This window comes from Orycteropus afer, unplaced genomic scaffold, assembly GCF_000298275.1.
Source record: "Orycteropus afer afer isolate SDZICR_OR568_19922 unplaced genomic scaffold, OryAfe1.0 scaffold00229, whole genome shotgun sequence".
In the NCBI taxonomy this organism is placed as follows: domain Eukaryota; kingdom Metazoa; phylum Chordata; class Mammalia; order Tubulidentata; family Orycteropodidae; genus Orycteropus; species Orycteropus afer.
The window spans coordinates 2,009,189-2,034,043 of record NW_006921816.1 but is presented as its reverse complement, the minus strand read 5'-3'; the positions used below and the strand labels follow the sequence as shown (position 1 = coordinate 2,034,043).

Genomic DNA, 24,855 nt, shown 5'->3' with positions numbered 1-24,855 from the left:
GATTTTTGGATGTTGATCTTAATATCCTGCCACGTTACTAAATCTCTCAATTAGTTCCAGTAGGTTTTTGACTGAGTCTCTTGGGTTTTCTAGGTATAGGATCATATCATCAGCAAATAGGAATAGTTTGACTTCTTCCTGCAAATACCTTTTTTAAAAAACATAAACAGTGACTATACATGTGGACTTCATCAGATGGAGTACACAGGAATCGGATTGACTACATCTGTGGCAAGAGACTATGAAAAAGCTTAATATCTTTAGCCAAAATAAGGCCAAGAGCTGATTGTGGTACAGACCATAAACTGCTCATATGCAAGTTCAACTTGATGTTGAAGACAACTAAAACAAGTCCAGGAGAGGCAAAATATGACCTTGAATATATCCCTTCTGAATTTAGAGACCAACTAAAGAATAGATTTGATGCATTAAACACCAGTGGCTGAAAACCAGAAGATCTGTGGGATGACATCAAGAACATCATCCATGAAGAAAGCAAGAGATTAAAAATACGAGAAGGGAAGAAAAGACCAAAATGGGTGTCTGAAGAGACTCTGAAACTTGCTCTTGAGCAGAGAATAGCTAAAATAAATGGAAGAAATGACAAGATAAAAGAGATTAACAGAAGATTTCAAAGAGTAGTTCGAGAAGACAAAGCCAATTACTATAATGTAATGTGCAAAAACCTGGAGTTAGAAAACCAAAAGGGAAGAACATACTTGCTCAGCATTTCTAAAGTTGAAAGAACTGAGGAAAAAATTTAAGCCTCGAGTTGCAATATTGAAAGATTCTATGAGCAAAATATTGAATGATGCAGGAAGGTCCAAAAGATGGAAGGAATGAATACACAGAGTCACTGTACCAAACAGAACTGGTCAGTTTCCATTTCAGGAGGTGGCATATGTTCAAGAACCAATGGTATTGAAGGAAGAAGTCGAATCTGCATTGAAGGAATTGGCAAAGAACAAGGCTCCCAGAATTGATGGAAACCTATGGAGATGTTTCAACAAACAGATGCTCCACTGGAGGCACTCACTCAACTATGCTGAGAGATTTGGCAGACAGCTACCTGGCCAATTGACTGGAAGAGATCCATATTTGTACCGATTCCAAAGAAAAGTGATCCCACAGAACATGGAAATTATCAAACAGTATCATTAATATCGCATGCAAGTAAAATGTTACTGAAGATAATTTAAAAACAGCTGCAGCAGTATATTGACAGAGAACTTCCAGAGGTGCAAGCTAGATTCAGAAGAGGACGTGGAACAAGGGGTTTCAATGCTAATGTCAGATGGATCATCTTGAATTAAAGCAAAGAATACCAGAAAGATGTTTACTTGTGTTTTATTGACTATGCAAAAGCATTGGATTGTGTGGATCATAACAAATTGTGAATAACATTGAGAAGAATCGGAATTCCAGAACACTTAAGTATACTCATGAGGAACCTGTACATAGACCAGGAAGCTGTTGTTTGAACAGAACAAGGGGACACTACATGGTTTAAAATCAAGAAGGGAATGCAGCAGGGTTATATCCTTTCACCATACTTATTCATTCTATATGCTGAGCAAATAATCCAAGAAGCTGGACTATATGAAGAAGAATGTGGCATCAAGGATTGGAGAAAGAATCATTAACAACCTACGATACACTGATGATACAACTTTGCTTGCTAAAAGTGAGGATGACTTGAAGCCCTCACTGATGAACAATTAAGAATACAGTCTGCAGTATGGATTACATCTCAATATAAAGGAAACAAAAATCCTCACAACTGGACCTATAAACTGCATCACAATAAATGGAGAAAAGATTGAGGTTATCAAAGACTTCACATTGTTTGGTTCTACAATCCACGCCAATGGAGGCAGCAGTAAGGCATGAGATGACGTATAGCACTGGGCAAGTCGGGTGCAAAGGACCTCTTTCAGGTGCTGAGGAGCAAAGATATCTCCTTGAGGACTAAGGTGTGCCTCACATAAATCATGATACTTCCAGTCACCGCATATGCTTGTGAGAACTGGACAGTCAGTAAGGAAGACTGAAGAAGAATTGATGCTTTTGAGTTGTGGTGCTTGCAAAGAGTGATGAAAGTCCCACAGACTGCTAAAAGAACTAACAAATCTGTCCTGGAGGAAGTGCAACTGGAATGCTCCTTGGAAGCAAGAATGGCCAGACTTCATCTCATTTACTTTGGTCATGTTGTAGAAGGGACCATTCCCTGGAGAAGAATGTCATGCTGGGTAAGGTGGAGGGTCTACAAAAGAGGGGAAGGCCCTAAACGAGATAGATTGACATAGTGGCTGCGGCAAAGGGCTCAAGTATAGCAAGGATTGTGGAGCTGGCATGGGGCTGGACAGTGAATCGTTCTGCTGTGCATAGGGTTGTTGGAGATGACTTGACGGCATCTAACAATAACAGCAACAATAAAAAAAATCATACTGTGGAATAGAGCTGTGGTTTGTTTTCTCTGCTGTATATTTATGTTAAATATAAAAAAAACAAAAGAAACCCCACTGCCTTTTAGTTAATTCCAACTCGTAGCAGAATGACAGAGTAGAACTGCCACATAAGATTTCCAAGGCTGTACATCTTCTGACAGCAGACTGCCACATCTTTTTCCCACAGAGCAGCTGTAGGTTCAAACCACCAATGTTTTGGTTAGCAGCCAAATCCTTAACCACTGTGTGACCAGGACTCCTTATGTTAAATGTAACATTTATCAATTCCATTATTAATTGATAGTTAGGTAGATTCCAGTTTGGGGCCATCATAACAATCTTTCCACAATCATTCTTAAACTTCCAGTGCACATGAACAAGAGCATGTCTAGCATATATTATTAGGAATGGTTGCAGAATATGACTGTGTTCATCTTTACTATGTTATATCAAACTGTTTTCCAAAGTGGTTGCACCAGTTCATGTTCCTACCAGAGGTTCATGAAAATTCCTGTGAAATTCTGTCTAATTGTTGTTCTACTTTGTATTTTCCTTATTAAGAATTATATTGCATAGCTTTTCTTACAGGAGCCCTGGGGGCACAATTCTTGAACACTTGGCTGCTAACCAAAAGGTTGGCAGTTTGAACCCACCAGTCGCTCTTGTGGGAAAGATACGTTAGTCTGCTTCATAAAGATTTACAGCCCTGAAAATCTTCTAGGGCAGCTCTGCTCTGACCTGTAGGGTTGCTATGAGTTAGAATTTACTTGACAACAGTGAGTTGGGTTTCGTTTCTTGTATTTCCAAAACCAAACCAAACCAAACTCACTGCCATCAAGTCGATTCGACTCATAGTGACCCATCCTTGGGTTTCCGAGGTGGTTTCTCTACAGAAGTAGATTGCCCAGTCTTACTTCTGAGGAGTGGCTGGAGGGTTTGAACCTCCAGCCTTCTGGTTAGCAGTCAAATGCCTATTTAGTGGCCATTTTTTGTTTCTTCTATAATACTTCTTTTATGTCTGCAAATTTCTCTGGTGGGTGTTTTATCTATTTCTCATTGACCTGTAGGAATTTTTATGTTGTTATGCTAAATTTGTGTTGGTTTTATGATAAAAAATATTTTGTCTCAGTTGTTGCTTGTCTTATCATTCTCTTCATAGACTTTACTGTTGAAATTTTATATGAAATTATGTTAAATCTCAAAATTTGGGGGAACTAAAATTTTACGGAAGAACCCTGGTAGCAATGGTTAAGTGCTTGGTTACTAACCAAATGGAAGTAGGAGAAAAGACATAGCAATCCGCTCTCATAAAGATTATAGCCTCAGAAATCCTATGAGAGAGTTCCACTCTGTTGTACAGGGTAGCTGTGAGTTGGAATTCACTTCATGGCACTCAAAACTATAGAAAAGTTTTATGACGTTGAATCTTCTATCCAAGAACACAGTTTTTTCACAGAAGTTTTGTAATTTTTCCATAATTGGTTTACACATCTTTTGTTAGATTTATTCTTAGGATCTCTCTCTATACACACACACACACACACACACACAAACACACTTGCTATTATAAATGGGATTTTTTTCTAAAATTGCATTTTCTGATTGTGTATAACAGTTTGCCCTCCGTTAATTGTATTTATCTGTAGCTTCTTTGAGTTTTCTACTTAGACAATCATAACACTTGCATAATTAATTTTCCTTTCTGATTCTTATATCTTTTACTGATTTCTTTTGTTTTACTGATTAACTGGGTTATTTAGTATAATACTAAGTGATGATGGTGTTGTTGTTATTTGCCGTCGAGGAGGACCTGATTCATAGCAACCCCTCCTTGGGTTTCTGAGACATTATCACTATGGAAGTAGATTGCCCAACCTTCCTTCCAAAAAGTGGCTGGTGGGTTTGAAATGCCAGCCTTCTGGTTAGCAGTCAAGTGCCTTAGGCACTAAGCTACTAGAGCTCCCATGTGGTGATAGCAGACAGTATTTTGTTCCTGCTGCTAAGGTGAATGGTTTCATCATTGCAGATTATGTAGTATGTTTGCTGTAGACTTTTTTGTAACTTGTCTTTTTTTTTTTTCCATGAATGGATACTGAAATTGTATTCCTGTATTTAGTGAGATGCTTATGTGGTTCTTCAATTTCTTAATGTTGTTAGATTTTCTCAAGTTGGCTTAGACTCATAGCAATCTTATGTATAATAGGACATGTTGCCCAGTCCTGTGCCATCTTCATGGTATGTTTGAGTCCGTTGTTGTGGCTATTGTATCAATCCATCTCTGAGTATTTTCCTTGTTTTCGCTGATGCTGTACTTTACCAAACATGATGTTCTTTTGCAGCAATTGGTCTTTACTGAGTAGAGCTGAAATCTTCCCATCTGTCTTACGCTGGGTTCTCTAGAGAAGCAAAACCAGTGAAGCTTATATAGAAAGTGAGAGAAATTTGGCTCACACAGGTCCCAAGTTCATGGGTCTAACATTAAGCTAGAGGCTTTTCCTGACTCTCGCAGCTGCAGGGCTGATAAATCCATGATCAAGATTGGCAGACAGTATAGTAGGCCGCTGCCTTCAGGAGATGATAAATCCAAAATCAGCAGGTAAAATGGCAAATTGTTGGCAACAGGTTGGAAAGGCAACAATCCCAAGATCAATAGGCAATACAGCAGGCCACTGGTTCAGCTCCAAGAACCAGAGATAATGTGCTTATGCAGCATCCAGATCCAGCAGAAAGCCAGAGAATTTTCCCAGGACATCCATATATGTATTGGAAGCAGGCTACACCTACAACCCTGAGGAAGCTCTGTTTCGATTGATTGGCTGCTCATAGCATATCACATCATAGAGGTGATTACATTGCATCAGAGCTCAGCATGGGGATGACTACGTCACAACTGCTTAAACCACTTAGAATCATGGTCCAGCCAAGTTGACACACAACCTTAACATCACACCATCCTCACTTCTAAAAACATGCCAGTTGTATTTCTCGTGAGATTGAGCTGTTCATTTTTTTGGCCATCCATGGTATATTCAGTATTGTTTGCCAACACCACAATTCAAATGTGTCAATTCTTTTCTGTCTTCCTTTTTCATTGTCCAGCGTTCACATGCATATGAGGTAATTGGAAAGACTGTGGCATGGTTCAGGTGCACCGAAGTCATGACAGTTTTTTAAAACATTAATGAGATCTTTTGCAGCAAATTTTCCCAGTGCAGTGTATCATTTGGTTGTTGACTGCTGCTTCCATAGACATTGATTGTCAATCCAAGTAAAATGAAATAATTGACAACCTCAATATTTCTCCATTTACCATAATTATGTTTATCAGTCCAGTTGAGAATTTTTATTTTCTTCCTGCTCAGACATAATTGATACTGAAGGCTGTTGTCTTTGATTTTCATCAGTAACTGCTTCAAGTTGTCTTCATTTTTGTCAAGGAAGGTTATCTTATCTGCATATTAACTCAAAAAAACAAAATGAAACTCACTGCTATTGAGTTGATTCCAACTCATAGTGACCCCTCCTTAGGTTTCTGAGGCAGTGTCTCTATGGAAGTAGATTGCCTGCCCAGTCTTCCTTCCCAGGAGTGGCTGGTGGGTCTGAACTTCCAGCCTTCTGGTTAGCAGTCAAATGACTTAGGCACTATGCCACCAAAGCTCCTTATCTGCATATTGCAGGTTGTTAATTAGTCTTCCTCTAATCCTGATGTCGAGCTCTTCTTCTTATAGTCCACCATTTCAGGTTATTTGTTCAATATTTTTAATGTAGTGAGTTTCATTAAGCAGATTTCATGCAAGATCATATTATAAGTTTCTTGGTAGAATTTTATCTGGGAAGTCAAGTGGGCCTGTGGGTTTTTTTTTACCCCCCCCCTTGTAAGATTTTTAATCAATTATGGTAATGATTATAGGACTGTTTAGGCTAGTTATTAATCAGTTTTGGTAAGCTACCTTTTTCTAGGAATATATCTGATTTTTTTTCAAATTTATTGTCAAAGTTTTTCACAGTATCTTATTAAATCACAGCAATGCCTGTGAGGAAAGGGTCCAACATTATTTTTTTTTTTGCATGTGGAGATCCAGATGTCCCAGCACCATTTGATGACTCACAAGTTTTGATAAGTAGTCTTTTCATTTTTATTCAATTGTAAGTATTTTCTATTTTCTATTATGATTATTCTTTGATCCATGAGTTGTCTAGACTTTTTTTCTTTTCCATTTGGAATTTTTCTAGTTACATTTTTGTAATTGATTTCTTACTTAAATGCATTGTACTCAGGATATAGTAGGTATGTGTTTTAGCATGGATTCTCTAAGCAAAACCAGTGCAGCTTACATATACAGGGAGAGGGAGAGACAGAGAGAGAAAAACTTAATTCAAGGAGATGGCTCATGTAATTGTAGAGGCTGGCAAGTCCCAAGTCCATGGGTCAGATGTCAAGCTGGAGGCTTCTCCTAATTCATGTAGTTGCAGGGGCTGACAGGATCAGCAGGCAGTACATCAAGTTGCTGGCTTTGGAGGCTGATAAATCCAAGATCAGCAGGTAAGATGATAGGCTATTAGCTTAAAGACTGCAGAGGCAACAGTCCCCAAATTGGTAGGCAGTACAACAGGCCAGTGGCTAAGGCCCAGAAACGAGAGGTAAGATGATGAGCCAGATGTAGGACCTATATTGAGCAAAAAGCCAGAGATCTTTGCCAAAATGTCCATATATTGGAAGCAGGACACACTCCTGAGTAAACTTTTTCAACTGATTGCCTGCTCATAGAAGATCTTATCATGGAGGTGATTACTATATTAGATTTCATCATGGGGATGACTACATCGTAACTGCTAAATCACTGAGAATCATGGCCCAGCCACGTTGACATGCAACCTTAGTTAGTATGATACTAATTCTTTGATATTTGAAGATGATAATTTTGTGGTTTAGATATAATGTGGTCAGTTTTCATTCTTTGTGTATTTATAAATACTGAATACAGTTGTTGAGTGTAATGTTGTTTATACCTTTTAGATCAAGCTTGCTAAATTAGATGTTTATGTTATCTATATCCTTAGTGGTACAGATGTCAGCTGAATCCCTGGTGGCATGAAGCACGTGGCTGCTGACTGCTAGGTCTGTGGTTCAAGCCCACCAGCTGTTCCACAGGAGAAAGATGCAACAGTCTACTTCAAAGATCTACAGCCTTGAAAATCCTGTGGGACAATTCAAAAGAGAGAGAATAGTATAACTGATCCTTACCACCCATATTTATCCATTGTCAGTATATGGCCAATCTTATATATCCATTTTTCCCATGTGCTCCCCAGATTATTTTAAGGCAAATCACAGAAATAACTGTTACTCTTTCATGCACTCGGTGTTAAATTAGTTTACACATTTACCACAGTATTAGCTTACCATTCCTTCTTGTATTTCAACCTACCTGAAAGCATTTTTCTTCTGCCTAAAATACAGAGATTAATATAGCCTCTCATGAATGTCTTTTAGTCTCAGTTTTTCTTTGTTTAAAAAATGTTTTTATTTTGCATACTTTCTAAAAAAAGTGCAAATTCAAGTTGATAGTATTTTCTATGAGCATTTTAAAGATCCTAGTGTCTCTGGCTGTCATTATTGTTCAGCAATAAGCAGAATGTCTGATTTCTGTTTCGTTATAGATGATCTCATTGGCTAATTTTAACACTCTTTTTCTTGGATACTCTGCAGTTTCAATACATTGTGACAAAAGTCATAAATAATTCAAAGATAATAATTTCAGTTCACTAGCTATAAATTTCTTAACATCTACTTCTGCTGATTAGTGATCTGTTACCAAGCACATAAAAGAATGCTTGCTATTTACAAGATCCTGTTCTGAATTTTTTTTTGAGAACATAGTTCTTAATTTGTCTGCTTTATAACTTTCTTCTCAAGATGGTACTATGTACTTTGATGTAAACAGCACAGTGTATTTTCTGTATATTTCTACAGCACTATTGGAAATAATTATGAAAAATGGAAGCACAGCTGGAAATAGCCCTCATTGCCGTAAACCTGGTGGTAGTGGTGTTCAGAACAAGACTAATTGCATAAAGGACAGCACACCTGGTAGTGGTGAAAGTGGAAAAGGCTACACAAAAGACCAAGTAGATGGAGTTCTCAGGTAGGAGTAAATATGATTTTGTTATTTCAACTATAATTGACATTAATATAATTTTTTATGTTGTAAAACTTCAAAAAATATGTTTGAATTAGGTTGGGCAATCTACTTCCATAGTGATACCGCCTCAGAAACCCAAGGAGGGGTCACTATGAGTCGGGTCTGACTTGATGGCAAATAACAACAGAACAGATATTGAGAAATTGAACTCTGGTTGTCTTGTGTTTCATAAATCAGTCTGTAACTTACCATCTCAGATTCAATCTTTGGAAGCAACTGGAAGACACAAAGCTATTTCCAATTTTTTTTTAAAATGTAAAATTATTTCAAGTTTTTGGCACAGAACAGTGCTTTGGTAGCATAGTGCCTAAGGTACTTGACAGCTAACCAGAAGGCTGACGGTTCAAACCCACCAGCCACTCCTCGGAAAGAAGGTTGGGCAATCTACTTCCGTAGTGATACTGCCTCGGAAACCCAAGGAGAAGTCGCTGTGAGTCAGGTCCGACTCGACGGCACATAACAACAACAGCAGCACAGTGCTTAGATTGTGGTACTGAAAGAAGGTGAAGAATAGTTATATTTTATAAATAGATGCAAATGGGAAAATTATATATGAGAGGAAGGTTCGGGGCAATTGCAGCAGCATTTTTAATTCCCCTGTTAGTGGTGTAGTGCCTAAGGCATTTGGCTGTTAACGAGAAGTTGGTGGTTCAAACCCACAAGCCACTCCACAGAAAGAAGACTGGGTGTTAAACCTAGTGCCGCTCTGACAGGAATATACCACAAATGGGATGGCCTTAACAAACAGGAGTTTATTCTCTTACAGTTTGGAGGCTTTAAGTCCTAGTTCAAAGTGCCAGGCTCTAGGGCCTGGGGGAAAACCTCTCAGCCTTGGGATCCAGCTCTGCCTCCTGCTCCCGGCCCACTGGAACTAGAGGCGTTTCTTTACTCAGACAGCTGCTGGCTGCTGAGGCTGACAAGCCCAAGGTTGACAAGTAAAAAGACACAGTCCCGATGTTACCAAACCACATGGCAGGCCATTAATCTAAGTCCATTGTAAGTCCCAAGGTCAGGAGAGCATGGTAGTCTGCTGAACAACGACATGGCTACATGCAGGGTCCAAGCATACCACAAGCTAGAGACTATACCCAAGGCTTCTCCTTAAATACAGGAAGCAGACCACATCCCAAAGGCAGCTACTCAGCTGCTTGTGGTAGATCCCACCATGGAGTTGATTGCCAGTCTCATCATAGGGAATAACTACCACCAGCTGCCTAGCCACTTAACCATACAAATTTAACTACCACACTGGGCAATCTACTTCCATAAAGATTTACCAAAGAAACCCAAAGGGGGTCGCTTTGAGTTGGAATCGACTCGATGGCAGTGAGTTTGGTTTTTTTTTAATTATGTTAATGACAGATTGTTCCTATTTCCTATTTATATTCTTTCTTCAAGATTATTTTTGTTTGTTGTTGTTGTTGTTATGTGCTGTCAAGTCGGCCCCGACTCATAGCAACCCCTCCTTGGGTTTCCAAGGCGGTATTACTATGGAAGTAGATTGCCCAACCTTCCTTCCAAGGAGTGGCTGGTGGATTCGAACCACCAGTCTTCTGGTTAGCAGTCAAGTGCCTTGGGCACTATGCTACCAGAGCTCCTTATTTTTGTTTATAAATATTTAAAAAACATGTTCTCTCTCCTTTTAATATCTTTCTTATTTTGATTATTCTGCCCCAGTGCTTGAGTTTTATCTGATAATACACTTCTGCTTAAAGCAGAAGAATTAGGTAGAATTGAAGAATTAATGAACTAGGTTTTGGAGATCTGGCTTTGCTAATTTTATAAATAAAAGCTTTTCTGTAAATAAAAATAAACCTATGACTATGCAAAATTTGAGGGAGAAAATTGTTTTCTGCTGTAACTTAAAGAAAATGTGGCCTCTGATGTTACTTTTGTAGGGAAACTGAAGTTTAGGCATGAAAGACTCTGAACAGGGATTAATCAGATAATTCACAAGAGTGAATTATAGTACAGTGAACTACCTCTCAAGTGAAGTGTAGGTGCAAGTGGTTACAGATTAGCCTTCTTATTCTATTTTACTCTTTCTTGTCTATTTCTCTTTTTATTTTATTTTTTCTCTCTACCTTTATCAGAAGTGAAACTAAAACACTGAAGCAGAATGATTTTTCCCATCTTAGTTTCTCGGTTCATTCTTATTTACTTATCATAATTTGTGTTGAAGTACATTTAAGATAAAGATTTTATTTACTGAGGAAAGTGATTTATCACCCAGTCTTAATTTTTAAATCAAATGTCAATACACTTATATTCTGCCTTTTTTTCCTTGCATATTTAAACGCTAAAGCCTTATTGTAACATTTTATCTGAGTATGACACAAAATGAGAAAAAGATGTCTAATGATAGTAAAGCCATGGTAAAGGGTATTTGATTAGCATGGATGGTAGAGAAGCACTTTGAGAGTATAACTTATGCTGCTAACCACTTCTATAACTGCAGTGCTGTCTGAGAGGTGTCTGAATAAACAAGAGACTTGCTTTTGAATGTCTTTCAGGAGAAACTTTAATTAAGCGATGTACTAAAAGGTGCTCCTGGGAACAACATTCTAAAATAAAAGTGTAGTTTCTTGTAGGAATTACTTCATATTGGGAAAACATGTTCTCAATAAAGGACCCAAAATAAAATTAATTGTATTATATATGATTTTTATTTAGAATCATTTTGTGACTTTTTTTTAGTTTTTAAGAAAGCTATAGAGTCACCTGTATATTTGAACATAACAGAAAAAGACTATAGTTAGGAGTTTTGGAGAAGAGGAACTTCCTGAATCTGGTGGGTTTTGTATGTGTGTGTGTGTGTGTGTGTGTGTGTGTGTGTTTAATCTTTGCTTTTTCTTTTTATTTCTACTCTTATGAGGCTTGCCTAGAAAGGAAAAGAGAAGCAGCCCAAGTGTAATAGAAGTAAGAGGGGAGAATAGTGATATCGTTGTTTTATTATCGGTAATATATATAAAGTACACTTGGTTCTCCAAAGCCCATATAAACCGAACTTTAGATGGGGGATATATTGACAATGGAAAAGTGATGATCGTGGGTACAGCTATGCTTTACATGTGGCCAGGGTGGAGTAGATGGAGAAATAAAACATTGAGGGAGTTCCTGAACGCTGGCTTCTGTTTTTTCTATGGAATTGGTGATGATACTGTTCTCTGAGAGTTAAGAGAAAACAGATGAGATAGAAAGCTTGAGAGAGTGTTAAAAGTATGGAATAATTGCAGCAAGCAAATGCAGAGGGAATAAAAAGATTGCTGATTGGCTCAAAAGGCCCAGCCAAGTTTGAGACCATGGATTCTTTATGGATAGGACACCTAGCTTACTAGCTTATCTGTATTAGAGATTGATTCTCTGGTCAATAATTTGATTATACCACTCTTTTATCCAACAAACAGTTTGTTTTTTTTTTCTCTTTCTTACTTTGATTAAGTATGATTGGAACATTCTTTAATAGAATCTCTGTTGTTATTAGGTGCTGTTAAGTAGGTTCTGCCTCATAGCGAAGCTAGATGTACCACAGAACAAAACACTGCCCAGTCCCGTGCCTTCCTGATAATCATTGCTATGTGTGAGCCTATTGTTGCAGCCACTGTGTCAGTCCATCTTGTGAAAGGTCTTCTTCTCTTTTACTGCCCCTTTGCTTTACCAAATGTGATGTCGTTCTCTAGGAACTTGTTCTTCCTGATAACATATCCAAAATACAGGAGACAAAGCCTCTGCTCTAAGGAACATTCTTGCAGGACTTCTTCCAGTAAAATCTATTCTTCCAAAAGAATCTCCGAGTCATGTAAAATACTTCAGTCACTATTTTACAGAAGGGTTGCTTAGCTGAATCACGTAATGTCTACTCATTATATTAGCTTATATAAGTGTTGCTTTAGGGAGGTAACAAATCACTAGCTAAAACATGCTGTATGTTTTTGTTTTTTGTTTTACCTATACACAGGGGATTTTTCTGAAGAAAGCCATGTTATCTTGTTGGTTAGCATGATTATGCAAGAAAGTTGCTCAGTGACAATTTCGCTCAATGGGGAGCAGCTATGCAATAATACTGTATTCATTGCATAAGTGAGAGCTAGCTCACAGTGAAGATTGAAGAAAAAGTATATACCTTTGTAATACTAACATTCTGTGAAACTAAGCACCGTTTGTTTTCTTTGAGTTGAAATATACTGAAAAATAATTGAGAAAATTGAGTCATGGACCTCAGTTTTAATATCTCAATTGGAAAAGGACCATCTTTTATTGAAAACATCTAGAAAATCAGAGGAAATCATTTCTTAGACCATCATTTTATTTATCAATTAGGTATACTTCTGTATAACTGCTAAATCATTTGAATATGTGAATTTTTAATTTTAAGCTCAAGCCCTTTAAATAAAATAAATAAATAAATCATTTGCCAGACTTATGAAACAATCTTTTTTATCAGAAATAAAGAATTACACTAATTAAATTTTGAATCTATACAAATAATCAACTATATAACACATAAAAGAAAGAATTGGAAGATAAACCCCCCTCCACTTTGTTTTCATGCACGTAAGAAATAAAGGATGAGCTAGACATACTTTTCCTATTGTGGACTTTCATCAGACACATTTTGGCCTTTTTGCACAATATTCCTTTCAGGGTAGTGAATGGTTACTTCTTTTTCATTTGTTTCTCTTTTCAGTCATTTGATGAGAATGAAGAAGAGGGTTTGATCTTTCAGAAAGGTACTCACTATAAAAATGTGACACACATGTAGTTGGTAAATAAGATCATGATGTGGTAAATATGAATGGTAATTTTTTCATTCAAGTATGAAAAATTAGGTAAATGAATATATTTGGAGCAATGCTTGATATATATAGTTTTTAGGCTGTCCATTAGTAATGATGACTTCTCCAAGAATTTCTCCTCTAATATATGACCAATAATTTAGTATAGCAAAAATATGGTAGAGCTAAAAAACTCTCTGCTGTTGAGTCGGATTCAACTCATAGTGACCCCTCCTTGGGTTTCTGAGGCGGTATCACTATGGAAGCTAGACAGTGGTAACAATTACTGAAATAATTGCTTTTCCTGTCTGGCCTTTTTTCTCTCTGTAGCAATTCTTAGTTTTATGACCCATCTATATGGGACTAAATTCCAGCCTACATTCCCAAACTATCCAACAATCTCTCCTGGGCTGCCTTTTTCTCTTGCCTAGTTTTTTGTGTTCTGGAAGTGTCAACAAAACACAATTTTAGATTAATCTGGTACATAATTAAACATCTTCAGCATTCAAATCAATGATGACTTTAGGATTATTCAGTGTTTAGTTTATCACTGCCTCTTGTTTTTACCCTTCAGGTAGTATCTACTACTTCTATTAATTAGTTCTCCTCTATCTCAAGTTAATTTTTGCTGCCAACTACATTTCATAACAATATTCATCATCTTTGGGCCCCAGCATGTCTTTTACATCCCCATTATTTCTGCCTTCAAATTGAGCCAGTCATCTATCCTCCATCTATTTATCCTTCCATCCATCCAACACATATGATGAACATGGTGAAGTCAGATAAGTAGATAGCAACTAAAGTACATTGTGGTAATTGCTGGAATAGAGCTCAATTCCAAGGGCTTTAGGCACCTGTAAGAGAGCCCTCAAACCTAGGCTTAAGGATTTTGGGTTGCAGAAAGGAAAAGTTAAGCTGAGGTCTGAAGAACTTGAGGAGCTGTCTAAGCAAGAAGTGGGGCAGAAAAGGATTATCTTGGGCACCAGAAACAATTTTAGGAATCTCTAGGAGTGAAGAGAGTCTGTTTAAACACTTAAAGAAGCAAATAGAAAGAAAGGATGGTCCCTCTGGCATCTGACAGGGCTCCTTTCCTTCTTTATTCTAGTTCTGAGACAGCAGGATTTTCAAGTCAGACAAACTGAGGTTTAAATCTTTCTTTGTGAGGCCTTTCATGATCACCCTGTTTAAAATAGCAGCCTCCCCTTTCGATCCCTATTCCCCTTTGCTACTTTATTTTTCTCCAAATACTTAAAATGATATGATGTGCTTTATATTGTGTATGTATATTTGCTTTTTGTCTGTCCCTCCCCAATGAAATTTAAAGTGAACAGGGATTTTTGTCTGTTTTACTCATTGCTATAGCCTCGGAAGGAAGATGGGGCAATCTACTTCCATAGTGATATTGCCTCGGAAACCCAAGGAGGGGTTGCTATGAGTCGGGTCCGACTCAAGGGCACATAACAACAATAACAAATACCATCCAAAACAGTACCTAGCAGAGAATAGGTACTCAGTAAATTTTTATTGCATAATTAAATCCTTGTTGCCGTCTATTACTTAATTATGTGACAATTGGCAGTTTATTTAACCATTCAGGGCCCCTGTTTCCTCATTGGTTAAATAAATAAGAATATTATCTACCCAGCGAGGGGTAAATGAGACAATCTGTGTAAAAATAATCAGGATAACACAGTTCCATAATGATCTCCATGAAATCTTTGGGACCATATGTATTTTGGATTTCAGATTTTTTATACTTCAGGAAGGTAATAATGAGCATATTACTCATAATATAACATTTTAGCAGGGTCTAAGGTTGGGCATTCCTACTTCCGTAGTGATACTGCCTCGGAAACCCAAGGAGGGGTCGCTATGAGTCGGGGCTGACTCGATGGCAAATAACAACAACAACAGGACACCAGCCCACCAAACAGTACCATTTCTGTAGCAACATATACAAATATCCGTGCTTAAATAGGATAAATGAAGACTAGTAGTTTCACATCTGTTCAGGTCAGATTTTGCCTCTAAAAGAATTCAAGTCAGGTTTTTGCAGTCAAATAGTTATAGAATAACTTTCATTTTTCAGAGCTTTATGGATTTTGGAACATGGATATGAGATTGTGGACCTGTGCCTGACACACAGTAGGTGTTCTATAAATGTCTCCCACCTGCTTTTTTTCTCTCACATTGTCTCTAAAGATATCTAGGAGAATGGGTCTCTCTACAAAAGCAGGGATCGTTCTCTGTTTTGTTCACTGATGTATCCCAAGTGCCCAGAACCCTGTCTGGGGACATAGTTGTTACTCAATAAATAGTATTAAATAAATATAAGAAATGTCATGTTAGTGAAATAAAATAGACTTATGCTAATATTATTTAAATATCTGAAATAGATAAACCCAGTTTTATTTATTATTACTATAAAAATGCTACATAAGAGATTTTTGTTGATGTGGATAAGAAAATTCCATAATCCTGTATAATGTCTTTTTTCCCTTGTTTATATAACAAATGACAAATGGTTTCCATTGTAAAAAGACAGCTAAGTCTCATTTATTCCAAGAGAATATTTACTGAGAACCTACCATGTGCCAAGCATTATGATGGCTAATAGATTCAGCAGTGAAAAAGATAGACCTTGTCTCTCTTTGAAAACTTTGAATCAGTCTTTGTACTTCTTTTGCTGCCAGTGAACAATTATGCCTCAGATCCTTTCACCTGTTACTACCTCTGTCATCAAGCAACCCCTGCATGGAACACATCTGGAATCACAAAGTATACCACAAAAAATAATGTTTTACATGTACTGGGGAATTTAGTGAATGGAAATTACTAGGCTGTGGGAGAACATTAGCATCCAAAAGTTCTTATGTTTAATGTTCTCTGCTCCATTAAGAGTGTTTGTTTTCTATTTCTACTATAAACAGTCCCAGCTTAAATCTGTTACGTCTCTAAAGTTACAAACTATGTAAGTAATCTTTGAGAATGTGCTCATTGTAATGAAAAGCAGGTGTAACAAACATTTTTGAGTTGCATGGTATATTTTATAAGATTTTATATCTTTTTATCTTTTCCTAAGAGTGACACAGATGAATTCTCTTTAGTTGGGCTGAATTAATTTGCCTTGATATTTAAACCATAGGATACTACAATTATATGCACTAACCTGTTGCTTTGATCCTTGTGTATGTTGTGTGAGAACAAAACTCTTGGAATGTAATGCATATTAATCCTTAGCTGTGACATACCTGTGAAAAGTTTTAGGATTTCTTTATGCACTTAAGAGAACTATAAAACTGTTTTCATCTTCTAATTTTAGTGATAGTGTGTGCTGTGTCCTTCATGCACAATTACTATGGGCTTGGCTTGGCTTCTTTGTCATGATAAATCGCACCAAGGACATTCTCATGGCCAACCGTCCTTAGACTGGTTGGAGGACCAATTATCTGTGGTTGAGAAAAAAAATGAAGCAAACTAACCCTTAAAGGAAGAAGCTCTCATTTGATACTGAGAAAACAGTCCACAGACAGTTCTTTTTATTATTCTAACAAATTAAAAATTAGAGGTAGTACATGAAGTTCTTCATTTAAATTTACATTATAACACACTCTCTTGTTCACAGCATAAACAAATGTAAAAATTACTATGAAGTACTTGGAGTTACAAAAGATGCTGGTGATGAAGATTTGAAAAAAGCTTATAGAAAGCTTGCTTTGAAGTTTCATCCTGACAAAAACCATGCACCTGGAGCAACAGATGCTTTTAAAAGTAAAGTAAACCTTTTAAACCATTTTGCTAAGCTTTTTTTAGAATCTGCTTTGCAGTGTTTCAGAATATTAAATTCTGCTTTTAGACTGGTGCATTTAGAATCCAGCATAAGCAAAGGTCGGCAAAATCCTATAAAAGTTCAGTATTAACTTGTTATTGTTATGTGCCATCGAGTGGGACCCGACTCATAGTGAGCCCTCCTTGGGTTTCCGAGGCAGTATCACTATGGAAGTAGATTGTCCCATCTTCCTTCCGAGGAGTGGCTGGTGAGTTTGAACCGCCAGCCTTCTGGTTAGCAGTCAAGTAAGTGCCTTAGGCACTACGCTAGTAAGAGTTAAATAAATAAATGCAGTTTGGCTTCAAAAAAGGAACTTGTCAGTTTTAACAAAGTTGGAAGTAACTTGCTAAATGTTACCCATGTATGCTTTCTAGTTTACCAGCCACAGTTGTGTAATGATTACTCATGACCTTGTAGCCTCTTGCAGTCTGTTTAAGTGAACTAAAAGCAAAATGTAATTTTTGTGAGTTTTTAGGTTATTAGAGGTTGTCTTGCCCACTGTTCTTATATTTTTATTAACTCAGGCCAATTCTTGCATTATTTATATACAGTTCTAACATGATTTTTTTCTTTGGAAGAATTAGTTTCTTTCCTCTTGCCTACTCTTCATCTTTTTCTTCCTTTTTTTTTTTTTTTTTGCCATGTTACTAAATAAATGTCAGAAAATTGATTTTGTAATTTCCTATCTTGTTATATGTAATATATTCATAATAGTTAACTTCCTGTTCATAGTAAGATGTTTAAATTTGTGATTGTTCATTCTTATAAATTTGGCATTCATAGAACCAACACATAATATTCATGGTAAAATGTTAGGGTCTTAGCATAAGAGAAATGGGATATTCATTTTTAAAATGTCCCAAACTGATAGAAAACTGTATTGGTCTTTTACAATAATATTGTTAAAAAAATTTTCGAAACAGCTTTATTTATTGGTGGAAGTCACCAAGAAAAATGCATTGGGGGATTACCAATATATTCCAAGAAAAGCAGCTACCAAAGTGGTTCTGGTAACAGTAAAATATTGCTATGACAGTGAGGGCCTTTATCAGTTCTTGTTACCTTAAGTCAAAAGTTGCATTTTGAAAGTACAGGAAAAATTTCTTTATTCAAAAACACATTTCCAAAGCACATTTCTGACAATGAAAAATGTGTACAGAAATAGTGCCATTATTTTATGTACCTCCAAATACATGCCTTCCATTATTAAACAAAAATAACACAGCTTACAACCCTTAGGTTAATTTCTAAAGTATATAAAGTTAGAGAAGTTCTGATAAAATTGCTCACTAGAATAAATATTTATTTATTTTGTTCAAATTCTGGAGCCTAACTTCTACAAAGAGTTTTGACTTTTCATAAATACAAAATGCTTTTCATATATGCAGTCACAGAGTTAGGAAAAAATGTAACTGAAATCTTTTAATAGCAAATTTTTTAGCCTGTATTTCCCCAGAAATTAAAGAAATTCACTTTATGAACTAACTGTGTTTCATTTAAAATTTTTAATTCTTTTAAAGTATTTAAAAATATTTTGGCAGTGGTTTTATTTACCAAGAGAAAGATGAGGCAGTCTGCTTCCCAAATAATTTACAGCCTTGGAAACCCTGTAGGGCAGTTCTACTCAGTTTTACGGGGTGGCTGTGAGGAGGAATTGACTCAACAGCAGTGGGTTTGTTTGTTTATTTAGTTATTTACATGTTTATATTCTGGGTGATTTCAATATTGATTCCTTATTATAGTTAACATTAAATTACTTTGTTATCCCACTTCTATATTGAATTTATGTTGCATTATTGGTACATTAAATGTATGTACCTATATTTCTCCAGCCAATGTTATATTTTGAAGAGGTGAACAGTGTGAATATCATCTCAAGAAGCCAGCTAGAAAACTTAAAATGGGTTTTACAAAGTAGTTATACTTTGGTGTAATATTGTTGTTGTTGTTATGTGCCGTCGAGTTGGCCCCGACTCATAGCAACCCCTCCTTGGGTTTCCGAGGCAGTATCACTACGGAAGTAGGATTGCCCAACCTTCCTTCCGAGGAGTGGCTGGTGGGTTTGAACCGCCAGCCGTCTGGTTAGCAGGCAAGTGTCTTAGCCACTATGCTACCAGAGCTTCCTTGGTGTAGTATAGCAGTTTGATACTCTGCTTTGCAAATCTTAAAACTTAGTATTTATCAACATGCGTGGAAGTGATTTTCTCTAGAGAAGAAGTTCACATTGTTCATTACACAGGAGGTTATCTGTAAATCATAATGCCAATTTATTAATCCCAAAGAGGATCAGAATAGGGAGTTGGTTGATGAACCCAGTTTTTTATTAAGTGGAAACTACATAGAAAACCCAAGTTGTAATCCACAGATGCTTGATGAGTAAAAGTAGCTAATTAGAAAATATTGCAGCTAGTGTCATCACACACTAATGGCAGGTTTCATTTGATCAATACATAGGATATTTTCCTTAACCTATGAATTATTTTATTTCTAACTAATTAATCTTAATTTCCATTTTTGGAATACCAAGATATTTATCTCTAGCCTATTTATCTGTATAGTTTTGTCTTTTATATAGAAGCTAAATAGCATAGTGGCTAAGACACTTGCCTGCTAACCAGACGGCTGGTGGTTCAAACCCACCAGCCACTCCTCGGAAGGAAGGTTGGGCAATCCTACTTCCGTAGTGATACTGCCTCAGAAACCCAAGGAGGGGTCGCTATGAATCGGGGCCGACTCAACGGCACATAACAACAACAACAAAGTATATATTAATTACTCTCCTCTGTAATTAATAAAACAATTTTTACAGAAGATGAAAACTACTTCCTTTTCATTTTCTCCAAGAATAGAAAAAGAAGGGGAAATTGTTTTAGGGATATAAATTAGATAGATGACATATTTTTGTTTGTATGTGTCTGGGTTCTATAGAGAAACACAACTAGTGAGATGATAAATGGATGGATGGATAAATGTTTTGGGGTGTCACTGAGATGATTTTTGACTCATGGCAATCCCATGTGACAAAGTGGAACTGTCCCATAGGGTTTTCTAGGTTGTAATCTTTAAGAGAGCAGATCACTAGGTCTTTCTCCTCCAAAGCTACTAGATAGGTTCAAACTACCAACCTTTCAGTTAGAAACTAAGCACTTAAATTTTGCATAACCAGGGAAGAACAAAGAAGTTAATTCCACCTTTTGTGGTAGTTATTGTAGAGAAATACAAAAAGAGAATATAAGATACCCTCTTCCTCAAAGAATTTGTAATTCATAAAGGAAAGACAAATCTTGCATAGAACATTTGCAGTAATGATAATATTAACACTTAATAAAACATTTCATACTTAAAAACCACCTGTGAAACAGTCAGGAAACCATCCTCATAAGCCTTTCACAAATAAGAAAATAGAGGCTCAGAGAGATTAACAGATTTGCCCCAGATCTCCCAGAAGACTGAATATATAAAGTACTAACATATAGAATAAAAATGTCTGATAAAAATCAAGATAAGGATATGGAGAGGGCTTCATATAATAAGTTAGGATTGAGAGTTTTAAGAGATGAGTATGATTTGTGTGATTAGAGAAGAGAGGGGTTGGGAAAGGCTTGGAAATGAAGTATAAGGTGAGCAATTTAAAAATAATGAGGATTTCCATTTACTGAAAGAGTGAATAGACGTATTTTCCCCTATTCTTTCCCACTGAAAACCTTGAATGTTATATATAAAATAAGTGAAAAAAAAAAAAACTCTGAGAAGAAGGCAGATTGTCTGTGGACCTTGGGATGTACAGAATGACATAGCAGTGTGTTCCTTGAGTTTTCTTTTTGCCTTATCTATCCCAGACTAGGTGCTGAAGAAGCAGGCAACCTGGAAAAACCATTAGGCACAGACAAAAAATCTGCAACAAAAGCCTGCTCTTAAAACCAATTGGCCAGGAAAAAGGTAGCCTAGCAAGACAGAAAACTTTTAAACAATAACTCTCTATGGCAGCCAAACACCACTGAAAAGACTGTGGTCCAACTACCACCCGTACAAACAAAGGCTGAGTGAAGACAGTAGACTGTCACTCTCTCCAGGCTGTGGTAGATGTCCCAACCCTCCTTCCAGGGTGGCGACAGAGATACTCAGGTAGGAACCTGGGACTTAGATTCTTATGGAGCAGTAAATAAGGCTCCCTGTGGTTTCAGTCGAGACCATGAAGGGAGCTCAGACTTCCACTCTCACCTAGCAGTACCAAGGTGTTCCTCTTCCTGTCTGTTGGGATGGTGTCAGAGAAATCCTAGTGGAGAAGTCAGGGCTTTCACCACTGTCCAAAGGTAACACTGTTGTATCTTCATCATGTCACTGAAACCACGTGGGGAGCAATAACAAGGCATTCCTAATTCTCCTAGTCAGGAAGATAACCCAACTAAGTGGAGGCTTGGTTGGGAGTTAGAAATCCTATCCCAGCAGTTTGACTTCACAAAAGGGATGTGCTTTAATGAGCAATTACAGATATGTTTGAAACAAAAGAAAAATAAAGTGAATTTCGGCAAAAAAAAAATTTGAAAGTATGAACAAAGAAATAAAAGATTTAAAGAAAGCCAAATTGAAATCTTAACACTGAAAAAGCACAAAAACAAAATAAACTATCAATGGATATGATAGGAGATAGAATGGACAGAGAAAAGAATCAGTGAGCTGGAAGATAGAAAAACAGACGTATGCAATCTGAACAACAGAGAGAAAATAACAGACACACACACACACAAAACAGACTCAGGGACCCCTAATATTCATGTCATTGGAGTCTTGAAAGAAGATAAAGATGGCTAGCTGAAAAAGTACTCAAGAAACAAAGGTCAAAGCTTCCTTGAGTTTTGCAAGGTTGCAGGATACAAGATAAAAATTATACAGATCAATTATAGTTCTATATAATAGCATAGAACTTGTGGTAGTGGTGGTGGTAGGTGCCATCAAATTAGCTCCTACTCATAGTGACCCTTTGTTCAACAGAAAGAAACACTGCCCAGTCCTATACCATCTTCAGAATCCTTGCTGTGCTTGAACCCATCGTTGCAGCCAATGTGTCAATCCATCTCATTGAGGATCTTCTCCTTTTTCACTGACCCTCTACCTTACCAAGCATGATATCCTTCTTGAGAGACTTGTTCCGTCTGACAACATGACCACAATAGATGAAATGAAGTCTGGGCAGTCTAGCTTCTAAAAAGCATTCTGGCTGTACTTCCAGGACAGATTTCTTCCTTCTTCTGGCAGTCCATGGTATTTTCAATATTCTTGGACAACCCCAAAATTCAAATGTGTCAGTTCTTCTTCCGTCTTCCTTATTCAGTGTCCAGCATTCACATGCATCTGAGGTGTGAAAACACCATGGCTTGGCCTGGCCACACTTTAGTCTTCAAAGTGACATGTTTGCTCTTTAACATTTTAAAGAAGTTCCTTCACCCAGTGCAATACAACATTTGATTTCTTGACTGCTGCTGCCATGAGTGTTGATTGTGGATTCAAGTAAAATGAAATATCTGACAGCTAAATCTTTTCTCCACTTACCATGATGTTGCTTACTGGTCTAGTTGTGAGGATTTTTGTTTTCTTTATGTTGAGGTGTAGTCCATACTGAGGAGTATAGTCTTTGATCTTCATCAGTAAATGTTTCAGGTCATCTTCACTTTCAGCAAGCAAAGTTTTGTCAACTGCATATCGCTGGTTATTAATGAGTCTTCCCCCAATCATGATTCTGTGTTCTTCTTCATATAATCCAGGTTTTCATATTATTTGCTCAGCATACAGATGGAATAAGTATGGTGGAGTGTACAACCCTGAGGTACACCTTTCCTGATTTTAAACCATGCAATATCCCCTTGTTGTATTCAAACAACAGCCTCTTGGTCTATGTACAAGTTCTTCCTGAGCACAATCAAGTGTTCTGGTGTTTCTATTCTTCACAATGTTACCTGTAATATTTTATGATCCACACAGTCGAATGCCTTTGCATAGTCAATAAAAGACAGGTAAATATCTTTCTAGTATCCTTTGCTTTTAGCCAGGATCCTCTGACGTCAGCAGTGATATCCCTTATTCCACATCCTCTTCTGAATTCAGCTTGAATTACTGGAAGTTGCCTGTCAGTATATTGCTGCAACTGTTTTGGCTTATCTTCAATGAAATTTTACTTGTGTGTGATATTAATGATATTGTTTGATAATTTCAGCATTTTCTTGGATCAGCTTTCTTTGGAATGGGCACAAATATGGATCTCTTACAGTTGCTTAGCTAGGTAGCTGTCTTCCAAATTTGGCATAATGAGTAAGTGCCTCCAACACTGCATCCATTTGTTGAAATAGCTCAATCGGTATTCTGTCAATTCCTGGAGCCTTGTTTTTCACCAGTTCCCTCAGTGTAGCTTGGACATCTTCCTTCAATACCATTGATTCTTTTTTTTTTTGAAGTTTTTATTATGATTTGGGTGCAAATTTACAAAGCAAATTTGTTTTACTCTCAACAGTTCATACACATTTTGTTTCATAGCACTGATTACAATCCCAGTGATAAACAGCTCTCCACCCATCTACTGCTTGTGACTTCCCCCTTCCTGTGTCTTTCTTATCTATCTATTCCTGCTTGTCCTGCTTTCCCCCCATGCAAATGCTGCCCTTACGATCTTTCATGGTTGATTGATCTAAGAGCTGCATCTCTGTGGGTTAGGTGTTCTACTCATAAGCCTTTCTACTGTTTGGCTAAGAACCAATTCACAGAAGTGAGTCCAGTTCCAGGGCTAAAGGATAACCCAGGGCCATAGTCTCAGGTGTTTCACCAGTCTCTGTCAGACCGCTAATTCGAATCATTTTTGTGTTTTTGAATTTTGTTCCACATTTTCCCTCCCACTCTATCTAAGATCTACAATTTTGATCCCTTTTCAAGTGGTTGGCATTGGTAACTGGACACCACCTAGTTCTTCTGGTCTCAGGGTTGTTGAAGGTCAAGGTTCCTGTGGTCTATTAGTCCCTTGGACTAAGTGTTTCCATATGATTTTGATTTTCTTTACTCTTTGCTCCAGATAAGGGTAGACCAATAGTTGCATCTTAGATGGCTGCTCAAAAGCTTTTAAGACCCCAATCACTACTCATCAAAGTAGGATGCAGAACAATGTTTTTATGTACTATGTTGTGCCAGTTGAGCTTGATGCCCCCCTGAGCCTGCAGGCCCAGTCGCTTACTACCCCAAGCTGCTTGTTTGTTGCCCAGAAGCTATTCCAGTCCTTGTGCCCTGTTAGTTCCATAATGTATATGGCTATTTCTTTGGATCTTAATTTTTTTTTTAATTGTGATTTGGGTGAAAGTTTATAGAGCAATTCCATACTGCAGTTCATACACATTTTGTCTCATGACATTGACTACAATTTCCCACAACATAACAACTCTCTTCACACTTCCTCCCCATAGTTACCTCTTCTCTATGTCCTTCCCTCCCATGCACTCCTGCCCGCCCCCCCCCCGAATGGTCTCCCTGTGCATACACTGCCCTTCTGTTCTCCCATGATTAATCTCTCCAAGGAGTGTATCTACCTAAATGTTCAGCTCATATGCCTGTCTTTTGTT

General features: G+C 37.2%; 1 protein-coding gene across 1 annotated transcript in view; it reads left to right on the top strand.

The window, feature by feature from the left end:
- The window catches only part of DNAJB14 (DnaJ heat shock protein family (Hsp40) member B14), an 88,578-nt gene that overhangs the window by 34,289 nt on the left and 29,434 nt on the right, over positions 1 to 24,855 (top strand). The window contains exons 2-3 of the mRNA XM_007948858.2: positions 8,422 to 8,593; positions 17,054 to 17,199. Coding sequence (XP_007947049.1) covers positions 8,422 to 8,593; positions 17,054 to 17,199 — 318 coding nt within the window. The remainder of the gene's footprint in view (positions 1 to 8,421; positions 8,594 to 17,053; positions 17,200 to 24,855) is intronic.